At 41.4% G+C, this 13,843-nt stretch overlaps 1 protein-coding gene across 6 annotated transcripts in view; it reads left to right on the top strand.

Annotated features, from left to right (window-relative positions):
* Positions 1-13,381, top strand: part of aatka (apoptosis-associated tyrosine kinase a) — a 58,318-nt gene extending 44,937 nt beyond the window's left edge. For 4 of the 6 annotated variants that reach the window (XM_067381446.1, XM_067381449.1, XM_067381447.1 and 1 more), the window contains exons 4-14: positions 2,953-3,032; positions 3,286-3,404; positions 3,621-3,708; positions 4,615-4,748; positions 5,059-5,143; positions 5,254-5,375; positions 5,960-6,109; positions 6,892-10,204; positions 10,340-10,484; positions 10,583-10,792; positions 10,933-13,381. In XM_067381446.1, coding sequence (XP_067237547.1) covers positions 2,953-3,032; positions 3,286-3,404; positions 3,621-3,708; positions 4,615-4,748; positions 5,059-5,143; positions 5,254-5,375; positions 5,960-6,109; positions 6,892-10,204; positions 10,340-10,484; positions 10,583-10,792; positions 10,933-10,961 — 4,475 coding nt within the window. In that variant the 3' untranslated portion in view covers positions 10,962-13,381. Of the gene's footprint in view, positions 1-2,197; positions 2,710-2,952; positions 3,033-3,285; positions 3,405-3,620; positions 3,709-4,614; positions 4,749-5,058; positions 5,144-5,253; positions 5,376-5,959; positions 6,110-6,891; positions 10,205-10,339; positions 10,485-10,582; positions 10,793-10,932 lie in introns of those variants that run through there. The other 2 variants (XM_067381450.1, XM_067381452.1) reach the window with 2 other exon arrangements.
* The last annotated feature ends 462 nt before the right edge of the window (positions 13,382-13,843 follow it).

Here is a 13,843-nt window from a genome sequence, read left to right as displayed (position 1 = left end):
GCCCAAGAATGCTTATAATGAATGATCATGGCAGCACACAAAGAGCATTTTCTGTATGAAACAGTCTGTACAAGCATAAACAAAACAGGACGCCTCCGTCGACTGTGTTAGTGTGGTTAGTTAAATTGCTGAAAATAACGAGTGTTTTGTCACCGTAATATTACTTTGTTCACAATAACGGATACCAAAAACGAGAGACGCCAGAACGTCGCTATGCTTTCCAAGCTGTCAATCATCACATTTTCGAGAGTGTGTCGTGTTCCGTACACACACGTAACGATAATTTAGGGGATTCACTCCCGCATTTGAATGCGGTTGTCACTCCTGAAACTTAGTGTGTACATGGCCGTTGTCCAAGAAGAATTGATTGGATCATTGGATTGTCATTTGCTAATTGTTGCAATTTGCACGTTAATGTTTTTAAATATATATTTTTTTAGGGCACTTTTGTCTTTTTAATAATGATGTCTACAGATAAACCATTCAGAAAGAAAACTAGATTAATCAATTTTGATTTTATGGGGATATTTATATGCCTTCTGTGGAAGTCTCAGGACCAAAAAATGTTCATCCAATCATTGCATTTGGTGAAGTTCGTCCTCAGAATTATGCATTTTAATGGCAACACTATGAACAGCAAAATGACATGAGGTCTCTCATGACACTTTGCAGACTCTGCTCTAGCTGTGTTTGTTCATGTGTTTTGGAGGAGTGGCGGCTTTGGAAGTGTTGCCAAGTCCATGGTTTTCCCCCGGGATTGGCCTATTTTAACAATGTTGGTTGCCGCGGGATGTTTTTCATGTCCGCGGGTTGAAGCGACCTCAAATAACATGATATGCCCCTAGAAAGCAAATTTTACCAGGATAACCCCACCAAAAAGTGTATTTTACCCACTGGAATATGATTTTTACCAAGGGGGACCCCCTGAAATGTGACTGGGCTAGTTTTGAGTAGCAACTGGGTGGGTTTTGTTGTGAAAACCTGGCAACCCTGGGCTTGAGATGCTCTAGAGGGAGGGTGGGATCTTATTCTTTCAAAGCTAGCTTTATATTGCTAACCTTTTTAGTTGCCTACCCCTACCTTTAAAGAAAAAAGAGCAAAATTAATATCATATAGTTGCATCTCTAAATTCTGATTGGATGACACAAATTCAGAGCTGTTAAACTAGCTTATATGATCTATGTTGATGCGGAAGGTCGAGACATTGCTCGATGGCCATGAACAACTAAAACCTGCTAAGCATTATGCCAAACAACACTCCTTCATAAGTTCATCCTCATCATTTTAGAAATGTCCTGCTCTGTATTTTCACATAATTTCACACATATTTCTTTGTCTCTCTTTCAAAACATGTATATAATGTATGCCGTCCTTTGCAGTACATATCCAAAACGGTGTAGTAAAATCTGTAATGGCTGACACATTTCTAACTTTGCATTTTATGTACTGTAATTCAGCTTTATTTATCTACCATGCTAGTGCTATACCAGAATCAACACAATCATACATAAATCAACAAATTTGATGTACGCATATTTTCTCTTCCATATTGAAAGCTCATCTTAGCACCTTTGAAATCCCTTCATTCAGTTAAGTTTGCAGATTTACTCATTCTGAAATCTTTTGTCGACATATTAAGTAGAGTTTCTCTTCTAGCCCATGTGCAATCATAGGCCAGCCCTGGGTCTTCTCGTGCAATTGTTCTGCATTTTAATGCATTTTTAACATGGCCCAGGGCTGCTGTGGGAATGCCAGGAGTAGGACGGGAATGCACAACTCACAGATTCCACAGAAATCATATAAAAGGCCAGTTCAAGTCTGCTGAAGAAAAGAGAGATAGTTGTGTGTCAGGAATGGGGGGGTGGGATGGGGGGGTCATTGCTGTGACAATCCTGGCTCTGAGCAGCAGAGAATGGGCCTTGTGTCTGGGCTGGTACTGGGGTACCAGGCGCTGCTGCTCTGCGGACAAAAGCCACAATGTAACTGTGGCGGGGAGTGCGAGGGGCTGGAATGAGAAGCTTCTGGAACGCTGCAGAGGAGGAGAACAGTTTAGTGCATTAATACAGGGATGGGTCTGTGAGACGCACACACGCACACTGTGAGACCTGCTCGTAGCACAGGAGGAGGTGTGTGGGGGGCTCGTGTAATGACAGAGGTCTTTCTGCTGCTCACAGTGCTTTATTTGTTTACAATTGCCCCCATAGTCTTGCTGAGACAGACAGAGGGAAGGGGGCAGAGGAGCGAGGGTTATTATGTGCTCATGGCATTGCTTGCGTGAGCAGATGCATTTGGCATGTGCGGAGCTGCTCGGCGGACATACGTCCAGCTCCTGGTGGGGCTGAGGGACACTTGGCACTTTAAACACTGATCTCAGCTAGAGCCTTTAGTTTTTACCACAGCTTCGAGATGAGTTGGCTCCAGCTGAGAGTTCCAGCCGGGTGCATTATGGGAATGTTGTGGAACGCCATATCTCAGCGCGAGGAGACGAGCTCTGTCTCTGGGAAGGAAGAAAGACAGCGATGCTTTCTCAGCTGTCCGAGGGCTTGGAGGGTTAAACCCCTGGAGCTTGGACGGAGATATGGAGAACCGGAGAAGAACGGCAACTCCATTCCGCAGCGTCGTCGGACCTTCATCCTACAGTTTCCTGGCAGACAAAGAGAGCTGCTCTTTCGTCGCTATATCTTATCTTCTGAATTATGATGGTTCAAGGTATTTGGAACCAGAGTGTCTGAAGTTGTGTCAACTTTCATAGAATTTGATCCATTTTACATCTAGATCATGTGGTAATAGAAGAGGTAGTTTGAGCAGATAACCATGGTTCTTGTGGTTTTGCCTCCCTGGATATTGGTCACTCTTCCATGGTTTGAGAACATTCAAACCGCTCATTGTGTCCATTTCATCATCAGTGTCTTTGCCATTTCTTAATACATGTTTTTTCTCCGTTTCCCTCAGTTCAGCTCCTGAAGCCTACAGATCTCGGACGCCACAGCCTCCTCTACATAAAAGAAATGGGACATGGCTGGTTTGGCAAGGTGAGACCTTTTATATCCCAAGCTATACCGTAAGGTGGCCCTTAGAAATCAGCAGAAAATCTCATGGAGTTGATATTAAACATAGTACAGTGTAATGTGGTTGTGATCTCATTATGAGCTACTGGTTAAACGAACAGTATGAGATAAATAGCACACAAGTGTTCACTCTTTGTAAATCTGTGCTGCTAGTTTCACAGGTGGCAGGTGTGAGCCATTTCCTCAGTGTTAATGTGCGGTTTGGGCTGGCTTTCAGGTTTTGCTGGGGGAGGTTAATGCTGGACTCAGCACCACACAGGTGGTGGTTAAGGAGCTGAAGGCCAGTGCCAGTGTACAGGAGCAGATGCAGTTCCTGGAAGAGGTCCAGCCTTACCGGTACACACCTTTCCTCTTATCGCTCTAACCCCATTTATTTTACTCAGCCCCCTCATCTTATGTTATCTTTTGCTATATTTATGATATTTTTGTCCTTACATCTCTCTTGGAGGCACACAATGAAACAACATTAATGATATCTCTTATTTGGAATGATTAACTAAACAGTTTCTCATGTGAGCAGTGTTTTGATGTTTGAATGTGTGGATTTTACAGGGTGCTCCAGCATCCAGCTCTCCTGCAGTGTCTATCCCAGTGTTCAGAAGTCACGCCCTACCTGCTGGTTATGGAGCACTGTCCTCTGGTAAGCCACCAAATACCAGGCACTTCCCTTACTCTGAGATGGTCTGCCTACCGTTTAGAATCTATACTAGCGGTCAGCAGCCTTTTGAGATTAAGTGGCTTGTTATATTAATTATAATACAATGTATTGAAGCTGACACTTTGGTAAGCCACGACTTCAAAATGGTGCTGACCGATCCCAGCTTAGAAACTCTTGCCATATAATCAGACTTTTGTTCTTTTCTCATGTAAGTCTAATGGAGAATCTGTGTTTAGAGTATTGTTATTATTTTTTTTAAAACTTTGTTGTCAAGTCACTAAAACAGGGAACCCAGAGAGGATGCGTGCTTTATTTTATATAAAATCTTTAATCTTGATAAGTTCATGCTGTGTATTAACCTATTACCAAATGAATGTGCAACATCTTTAATGTTAACAACTTTACTAAAATTTCATTCATGTATTGATTTATACTATGTAGTTATACTAAAGATAATAGTAAATGTTCACGGTACCATAGGGAGGAGGTTGTCAAACATTAGGAACAGTTCTGATCACCATCAAATGTGGCTTTTCTCTTTTTATTTGACTATGGTAGATGTTGTCTTGTTTCTAATTTCACAGTCTTGGCAGTTTCAATCATTTTACTGCATCATTTAACAATTTAAGGAAAACAGCATTGCTTTTAACTGAAAAGCATGCAGTGACATTTGGTCTGAGCATACAAAAGGGGACGGAGCTTAGCAAAGGGGTAATTAAACAGCTTAATGCTCCCTCTGCTGGTCATATTAGAAATTGTGCATTGGCACAGTTTGCACAGCAAACTAACAGTAATGGTACCAGGATTACAGTTTAAGGTAGTGAGCTGAATGATAACACACATTAGCATCCATGCGTTGTTCTTATGATTGATGTTTACTTTATACAGGGAGATGTTAAAGGATACCTACGTAGCTGTCGGGCCACAGACTCCGTGACCCCTGACCCTTTGATCCTTCAGCGGATGGCCTGCGAGATTGCTTCTGGTCTTCTGTACCTTCACAAACACAATTACATTCACAGGTCAGGATCCACTAGCCTTTGGCCTTTTCCCTGAATATTGATTCTTTTAGATATTTTTCACCCTGGACGTCCAGCTCTGGTGTCTCCTGGCAACAATATCCTGGTGCTGCCTGAGTACATGTCACAGACTCCAGCATCAGTGATTTTGTTGCTGGGGGAAAACCCCTCGCTCAACAAACACCATCAGTTATTCTTAGTCACCCTTGAAGAAAATGTGAGATGACACTACAGACCTCCTTTGTCATGATAGTTTGCTAATGACAGGAACTATAAATGATGCAAACATTGCTCCACTCTGTCCTGTTCTCAGTGACCTGGCTCTTAGGAACTGCCTGTTGACCTCAGAGCTGGCAGTGAAAATTGGAGACTATGGCCTCAGCCACAGTAAGTACAAGGTGAGTCTGTGCAAGCTTTTAGGATTGCAGCCATGCTGATCCTTTATTATTTTGACATTGTCTCAGTATTTGTTCATATTCATTATCAATGCATCCTTTCACCCTGTTAGGATGACTATTATGTAACAGCAGATCAAATATGGGTTCCTCTACGCTGGATTGCCCCAGAGCTTATTGACGAAGTCCACGGCAATCTCTTAGTCGTGGACCAAACCAAGGCCAGCAATGTCTGGTGAGAAATAATTTAAAGAAAATCACTATGACTGAGGTTCTTAATCTTGAGGTCACATGAGATTACATGATATGTGCACTAAATGTAACCTGGATGCAAAGGTGAACTCAGCATAACAATCAGGATACCGCAAATGGCCAAGGCAGAACTAGCACTTATTTGGATACTAATTTTTGGGGTAATATTGGGCTTATCCAAGAGGAGATAAGCATGCTTTCAATAATAATACTAGACTTTGACAAGCTTCAGCATGATACACAAGCTCAACCCCTCTTAAAAAGGTAAAATTCCTCACATAATTTGCAGCCTGTGATATCCTGAAGTATATTCATAATATATGAATATATATAAATTCTGTATGGGTTCACAAGAACTTTGGAATAAAAAAGGCATTAGTCAATAGACCAAAAAAAAAAAAAAAAAAAAAAAGGTAGAAAACCTCTGTTCTATGATATACTGACATGTGTGTAAAATTTAAGATCCAGAATTTAAAGAAATATTATATACTTTAAACTAATTTTCTTATTGACCAATAGACTCTTTGCTATGTGATTTTAAAGTTGTTTGTTTTTTTGACCCTACAGGTCATTGGGTGTGACAATATGGGAGTTGTTTGAACTGGGGAACCAGCCTTACAGGCACTATTCTGATAGGCAGGTTTTAACATATGCCGTAAAGGAACAGCAGCTCAAACTGCCAAAGCCGTTGGTGAAAGTGCCTCTGTGTGAACGCTGGTGAGTCGTCTCACAAGTCACAATCATCGTTATGAACCGCCCATCCCCTTACGTCTGCCAACCATGACTCCCCCAACCCCCAACACTGCATTCAAACCAATCAATGTTCCCCTCCAGAGACACACCCACAAACGACTTATTTAAATACATATAAAGCAATGGATATTTTCCAACCACAGGTGCTTCTACCCATCATTTTATTCTGGCAAGACCAACAAATCAATACTGCTCAAATCCACTGTGGTCAATCATTAATTCTCCCCCTCTGTAAAGCCCATCAATCATACATTTATCCAGTCCTGGAAGCACAGAGTCATTCATTTTACCCACACACACTTCAATTATTGTCCATTTAATCAAGAGCAGTCATGCATACAACTATACCACTCCATCTCCTACAGGATACTAAACAATGAATGACCATACTTTAAGACTGCAAGGCTACTATCACGCTAAACTGTCCGTATTTCAAATCATCACTTAATGGGTTTCTGGCTATTGTCCATACTGTCCTAGCATCCACTTTTAAGTATCCATAATACAATAATATAATAGAGCATCAAATCTGTTCTACGCATAAATCATTAGGTGCCAAGAAAAGAAGAAATGTTGATATCTGCATTTTTAAGATTTTGGAACTTAAACATAAAATTAAATATAGTTTTTCTAGGCAATTTGGTCCAACCAATCTATTCTAATTCTTTACAATCAACCAATTCTGTTTCTGATAGATATTAGTTTGGGGTCTAAAATATTTGCTTTTCTGTCACATGTGTGAGCAGGTATGAGGTAATGCAGTTCTGTTGGCTGCAGCCTGAGCAGAGACCTGTCGTGGAGGAAGTCCATCTACTGCTAAGTTATCTGTGTGCCAAGGGTTCCACTGAGGCTGAGGAGGACTTTGAGCAGCGCTGGAACTCTCTCAGGCCAAGTCTGGGCTCCAACAGCTCTCACAGGACACCTGCACCTGAAGTAGCTTCTTCTACTTCCTCTTCATTTCCTCTACTTGAACACTTCTCTATGGCAGACAGCTTCCAGTCTGAGAATGGGGACGACATATTGACAGTAACTGAGACCAGCCATGGGCTCAACTTTGAGTATAAATGGGAGCAGGCACGAGCAGAGCAGCCCTACTGCTCCTCTTCAGCTAGTGGACCACTGGGAAAGAATAATCCCCATTACCAGGATGTGTATTACCCTCTTAGCAACTCCACAGGTAGCTGCAAGAGTGAGAGCCTCCCTCTAGGGGTCTCTCCATCCTACTATGAGTCAGACCATCCAGGGGTGGTTCCAGTGCTGAGTGCACACAGCCCCTCAGTAAGCAGTGAGTACTACATCCGCATTGAGGAACCAGTTGAGTGCAACATCAACTTAGAAGACACCAATCTTGATTACAGCCCAAGAGTTGAAGCCAGCAACAGTAACTTGTCTTCTACGGACAGGAGGAGCCCCATTGGGTCTCAGCCAAATGCCTACTGGTCAGCAGCTAAAGAACCAATCAGTAATGATTATGATTCAGATAGTAGCCTGAACATGGAGCCACTCCAAAGAAGAGTTCCAAGCTCGTTAGAGACTGACCAGTCAGAAGTGTATTTCTCTTCTAACGACAGGCAGAACTTACAGTGTGAACAGTCACCTCAAGCAGGGCCAGATGTTCATTTGATAAGAGGGTATGGTTCAGATTCTAATCAGCAGAGAAGAGGGTCAGGAAGTCTCTGCCATAGACTGGAGACAGTACAGGAAAGCCCTCTTGGCATTTCAGTCTCTCTTAGTAGTCCCAGCTTGGCATATTGTGATCCATACCTTGAGTCCAACCAGAGAACTGCAGAAAGAAGTATGGCCAATGAGGCCTATTATGACATGATGGGCCCCATTCAAAAGAATATTCCCAGACCCCACTACATGAGTATTGATATTGATGCTGGCGATGGCCTTCTTTTGGGCACAGGGAGTCCCAATCCAGAAGATGATGATGATCTGTTTTCTCAGAACATGATGACCAACTGGAACTCCAACCACTCAGCAAACAACAACAGTTTAAGCGATCGTACACAAGCTGTGGGTTTTCGAGATGCATACCTTGATTTACGTCACCCAACACCCTCTTCTCATGTTGAGAATTTGAAATCAAGAGTATTGGAAACAAGCAACAGTTGTACATATAATTGCATTGATTCTCTCAAAGTCCACTCATACATGGAAGCCACAGATAGTACACCCACCACTAGCAATCCTCACACCGACTCAGAGGGTGGTGAGTACCTACATTTATGCCCTGAAGGTACTCAGGATGTTGAATCATCTTCCAAATGTCATTCTGTCACAGAAAGTCAGCATATTCATGCACGGCAGAAGATCATTGCTCATAAACATATCAAAAACAATACATCAGACTTCCATGTAGGAGTTTACAGCAGAATGAATCCATCAACTCTTCCAACAAATACTGTAGTGACTAAAGAAAACATGTTACTCGAGACAAGGATATCCCCTGCACAAAAAATTAAACTTGGGACAGATGGTTCTGCTGGTGTGTGTGTAAAAATTGTGTCATGCCCTAAGGATCTGCCTAAGAGTGTCTCAGAGCGTAACCATTTGACAGACAGCGGGATGGTGCCCAACAACTCCAGTATCAGTCTGGTGGAAATTAATGACTGCAGTGATGACTGCACTGACATCCCCTCTGGAGCTTTTGCAGATTATCCTTTGGACTATGCAGAGGTGGGCAGTATTGAACCGACTCATAGACAGTTACAAAGAGAGACAGGGTCCAGACATTGTGAGGACACAATTAATCTTGCCTCTAGCAGCAGTCCATGTGAGGCCTTCAGCCCTGATAGTTATCACACATCCATTCTGCCGAAATCCCTAGACAGTGGCTATGACACAGAGAACAATGAATCCCCAGAGTTTATCTTGAAAGACCTTGAAGGAAATCCAGCCCTTAGCACCAGTGTAGAATCAGACGAGTGTGACATGGTGCTCCAGATGGACCTAGATGAAGATGTCAATGTAATGCTCCTGCATCCATCCAACAGTCATCTACCACTAATCAGCCTTGGTGAGAGGAATCAGTACAGAGACTCTGCTTATTTTTCTGACTATGACATGGAGAATGACAAGAGCCCCAGTGAAGGGGGCAACACCTTTTTCAATCGCCAAGACGAGGATGATGTCTTTGAGCTCAAAGCAGAAAAGGAGGGCTCAGAAAAGACAGTTGGGAAAGAAGGACATAGCATGGAGAGTGAGAAGAGAAATAACATCTCTGTGCCAAAGGACAACAATTCTGCCCTTCATGCTAAACAGTTTTGTCTTAAAAAGACAAATCCAAATCTGTGTTCATCACCTAAATTGGTTCCAATGATTTCCATGCTTTCTCCTTTTCCTCCAGAGATGGGGGGATGCTTGACCAAGGAGTCAACTCCAGATGATGGTATTGGGTTGGAATCTGATCACTCTGCAGAGGAACCAAACTCAGAATGCCCTTCTTCCACAGTGTCTGAAGGTTCCTCCTCGACACAGGAGGCCTCGGGTGTGGAGGAGCACTCTAATGGAGACACCAGAGATTTTTCCTCAGCAGAGTCACTAGGCTCAGACTGTATCATAGTAAACTTCAATGGGGAGATAATCCAAGCAGAAGAGCAAGAGGCCTGTAACAAAGTGGACAATCCAGAGCTTCCAAGAGAAGGACACAATGAGGAAAAAGAAGATGAGGATTCAGTGGAAGGTGGCATAGGTCAAGCTTTTTCAAGATCAAAGCGTGATGATTCTTTGGAGAACATTCTTCCAGCTTTGCCAGAAAACCTTGATGTCCCAGCTCCACTGGGGAATGGCGAGGAGGCAGACGAGGAGGATTCTGAGGATAGTGACGAGTCTGATGAAGAACTTCGTAGCTACAACATACAGGAGCAGAGTGAAGAGAGTGATGACGAGTTCCCCGTTGTGCCTGTCATTGTGAGCGACCGTAGCAGTGCACGGCATCTACGTAGCCTCCTCAAAATGCCCTCCATACTTACACAGTCCTTCTGCGATGAACTGGAGAGCAAGAAAAAAGCTGTGTCGTTCTTTGATGACGTCACTGTGTTTCTGTTTGACCAGGTTTGTAGAGTCATCTCTTGTAGTATTGAGGTAGAACATTAAGTAGCATGCTACTTTCTTTTCTTTTCAGAATAATACATTTGTGCAATGCTAATTTGAATCACAGTTTGTGTGTCTTGCTGTGTACCAATGCAGGAGAGCCCCACGGGTGAGCTTGGGGACTACAGTTTTCCTGTGGAGGCAGAACCTAATGGCCAGGCTTCAGAGGTAGAGCTGCCACGACCCCAAGATAGGGTCACTGCCCCTGAGGATTCACCAGGAAGGAATTTCTTAGAAGAAAGTGGGTGTTTAATAACAATTTTTATAAATTAGATTCGATTTTTGCATGGGTATTACCTCTCGTTCAGTGAATTTCCACAAGCCTCTTACCCTAAACAGGTGGTGCATTTGAGTGGCAAGATGATTTTCCATTGATGCCGAGCCCTTCAACATCAGAACCTGGCTCTGAAGAAATCACCACACCACCCAACTCTCCCAACTCTCCTGTCAAGTCTCCAGATGAAAAACCAGCACCAACGCTTTCCCGATTTAGTGTCTCTCGTTTCTCCATTACGCATGTGTCTGACTCTGACATGGACTCCATGGGAGGTCAGTTCAGCTCTGTACTTCTAAACATAAACACCTTCTTGACATAATTTAGGAATTTAAGGGCTGTGAAATGCTTTTAAATTTGAGCTTATTCATGGTTGACACTGGAAGTTAACTAGCTCTCTCCTTTCGTCACACAGGTAACAGTGAGAATGGAGCCCAGGACTAAAGGGGTCATTAACACATTTAATTAAAGAGGTTTTTAGAACCTGTATGGTTTGATATGGTCTGATCAGACCGTGGGTTCTCCTGTATTGCTATCTTTTTGTTGTTTTAAACTTGCTGGACGAAAGGGTCCTGTTAACCTGATATGCTGTTTGGACACAGTGCCTCGTACTGTAGTGGATTAGCCAGCCCCTTCCAAGTGTTCCTAGACAGACGGTGGTTGAGTGACAGTCTGTCGAGGACAACAGTTATACGAACAGAAAGAGAGATCTGTATAACAGAACATATTTATTATCTATGTATTAAAACATGACGTATGAAGATTATAACTTATTTGCACAATTCAGTATCAGTATCATGCTGAAATCATCTTTTTCGATTTACACAACTTGTAGGAAACAATACAGACACAAGGCTGCTCTCCTCATTTCCTTGTCATGCCCCATATTATCAATAAGTGATTTAGAGTCTGAAATATCTGTCATAGTGATTTAAATGTTTCAGCTTGATCTAATGAGCTGCAAAAAATAGAGTGCAGGATGTTCTGCCCCCATAAAAGAAAGACCCCGCTTATTATTGAGGGTTCAACAACTATATATATATCTGAGCCCCCTACTAGAAGCTGCTCAAAAGTGATATTTTCTATATTTGACCACTTTTAACTAAACTTTAGCTCAGGGGTGTTATGGGTATGGTACAAAAGTATTAACAATATAAACTATCACGCTTAAAAGTCTTCATACTGTCTGCTGTTTTACTTTTTTTATGCTGAACACCGTTCAAACAAAAACTACCTGGACTTTCATTATTTAAACCAAGACATCTTTTATACATCTCTTTCCTTATAATCAAGTACATCCAAATCAAGATCTTATTTATATCTTATTAAAGTGCAGTTCAATCAATAACTGGCTAGTTCTTCTCTGGTTAGATCTTTAGATTCCTAGATTTCTATTTAAACATCCAGAATATTTTACATTATAGTACTTGTTTGCTCTAAGAATGACAGTATTGCAGGCGAGCGGGTAAAAAACCATCTATTTTTTTTTTCTTTTCTTTTTCAACTACTATGGTAGCTTGCATATGGGTCATTCCTGTTATGCAGCCGTTTAAAAACGTATAAATAAATAAATATATAAATAAATAAAGTGCTTCTATAATGGGTTTTCAGACTTTCAGAAATATCAGACACTTTAAAACAACATTCTGAGTGCAGTCTGATTCAAATCTCATTCAAAAAGACATGTCCAAACTTTGGCATATCACAATCGATCACAAGACCCGTTACTTGCATCAAATATATCATAATGCCTCTTGACTGCAATTTTTGAATGTTTAAATGAGTTTCACTGTTATCAGTCTGTTCTTCACATAAAGCTATTGTATGACTTCTGAGGAATTAAATTGGCTACATTTATGGTGCTTTTACCGTATTTAAATCTGTAGCTCAGCCAGTCAATTCTGAGAAAAATAAAAAATGAGTGATAAAAGTAATGAGTAAATGATATATATATATATTATGAGTGTTTATGATTTTAGTTTTGAGTTTAGTATGAAATACTATAAATAAAAATTCTCAGCATAAGAGGAATGACCCTTATGGTACTGATGGCGATTAGTTTACTGGTGCTTGTCAGGATCAGAACTTTAGGAAGCCTGTTACAGCAATCTGTCTTGGGCATGAATAGCATTTTATTTGAATTCAAGAGCTACAGGAACTGACAAATCAGTGGGTTATCACAGTTGTACAACTTCAGCTGTGGTACTCAAAGACATAACCAAGTTAAGAACAAAGAGTGACCATCTCGTCTGTGAACAAAATCTGTTACAAACAATAATGGCAGCTCCTGCAGATCTGATCCTCCTTCTGTGATGATGCCTCATCTCAGAAGTGTTATTTTTGTTAAATCCAATAACAGATAGATGTTCAAAAATATACTACAAAACAATTCAGATGGTCCAGACGGCATGTGGACCTCATGTGTTTCTACAAGGTTCTCTCAGTATATTTTGTCCCTATATGATCTGAGGTGTTACACCGAGAAAAGTTGTGACCTGTTTTACACGATGATCTGTTTAAATGTAAAGTGCAGCTGTACCTGTCATGCTCTGCCTTGAATCACTGGAGCCCATACACATTTGTGCCAATGCTGTAAGTCACAATCACTGCACTGTACCCTCGCTTTCTCGCTGTATGCCTTTCAAGAGTTTTATACTGTGCTAAACCTTGTGGCAGTAGGTACTTTTTCTCATTCAGAGCATCAGTGCTTCATTCGGGTGTTTACGGTTGCCAAAGAGAGATCAAATGAAAGTGAACTGAGTGTTGAATGTAGCGTTGAGGGGAGAAGTCTGTTGTTACTGCCTCATAGCTGTCGAACTGTATGTCCTCACAACTCATGCCTACTGTACTATTCGAAAAATAAACCAAACTATAGTTTCTCCTTGTGCCTGTGACAGTTATTAAAGATTCTTCATGCATATGCATGAGCTCAGTGTAAGTACAATGGGTTCTAAAAGGCGAAGACCACTTTAATTTAAAGGGTTAGTTCACCCAAAAATGAAAATCCTGTCATTAATTACTCACCCTCATGTCGTTCCACACCCGTAAGACCTTCGTTCATCTTCAGAACACAAATTAAGATATTTTTTGATAAAATCCGATGGTGCAGTGAGGCCTCCATTGACATCAAGATAATTAACACTTTCAGATGCCCAGAAAGCTACTAAAGACATATTAAAACAGTTCATGTGACTACAGTGGTTCAACCTTAATGTTATGAAGCGACGAGAATATTTTTTGTGCGCCAAAAAAACCCCAAAATAACGACTTTATTTAACAATATCTAGTGATGGACGATTTCAAAACACTGCTTCATGAAGTTTTAC

This window comes from Chanodichthys erythropterus, chromosome 3 (genome assembly GCF_024489055.1).
Source record: "Chanodichthys erythropterus isolate Z2021 chromosome 3, ASM2448905v1, whole genome shotgun sequence".
NCBI classification, from domain to species: Eukaryota; Metazoa; Chordata; class Actinopteri; order Cypriniformes; family Xenocyprididae; genus Chanodichthys; species Chanodichthys erythropterus.
This window is presented reverse-complemented; position numbering and strand designations above follow the sequence as displayed.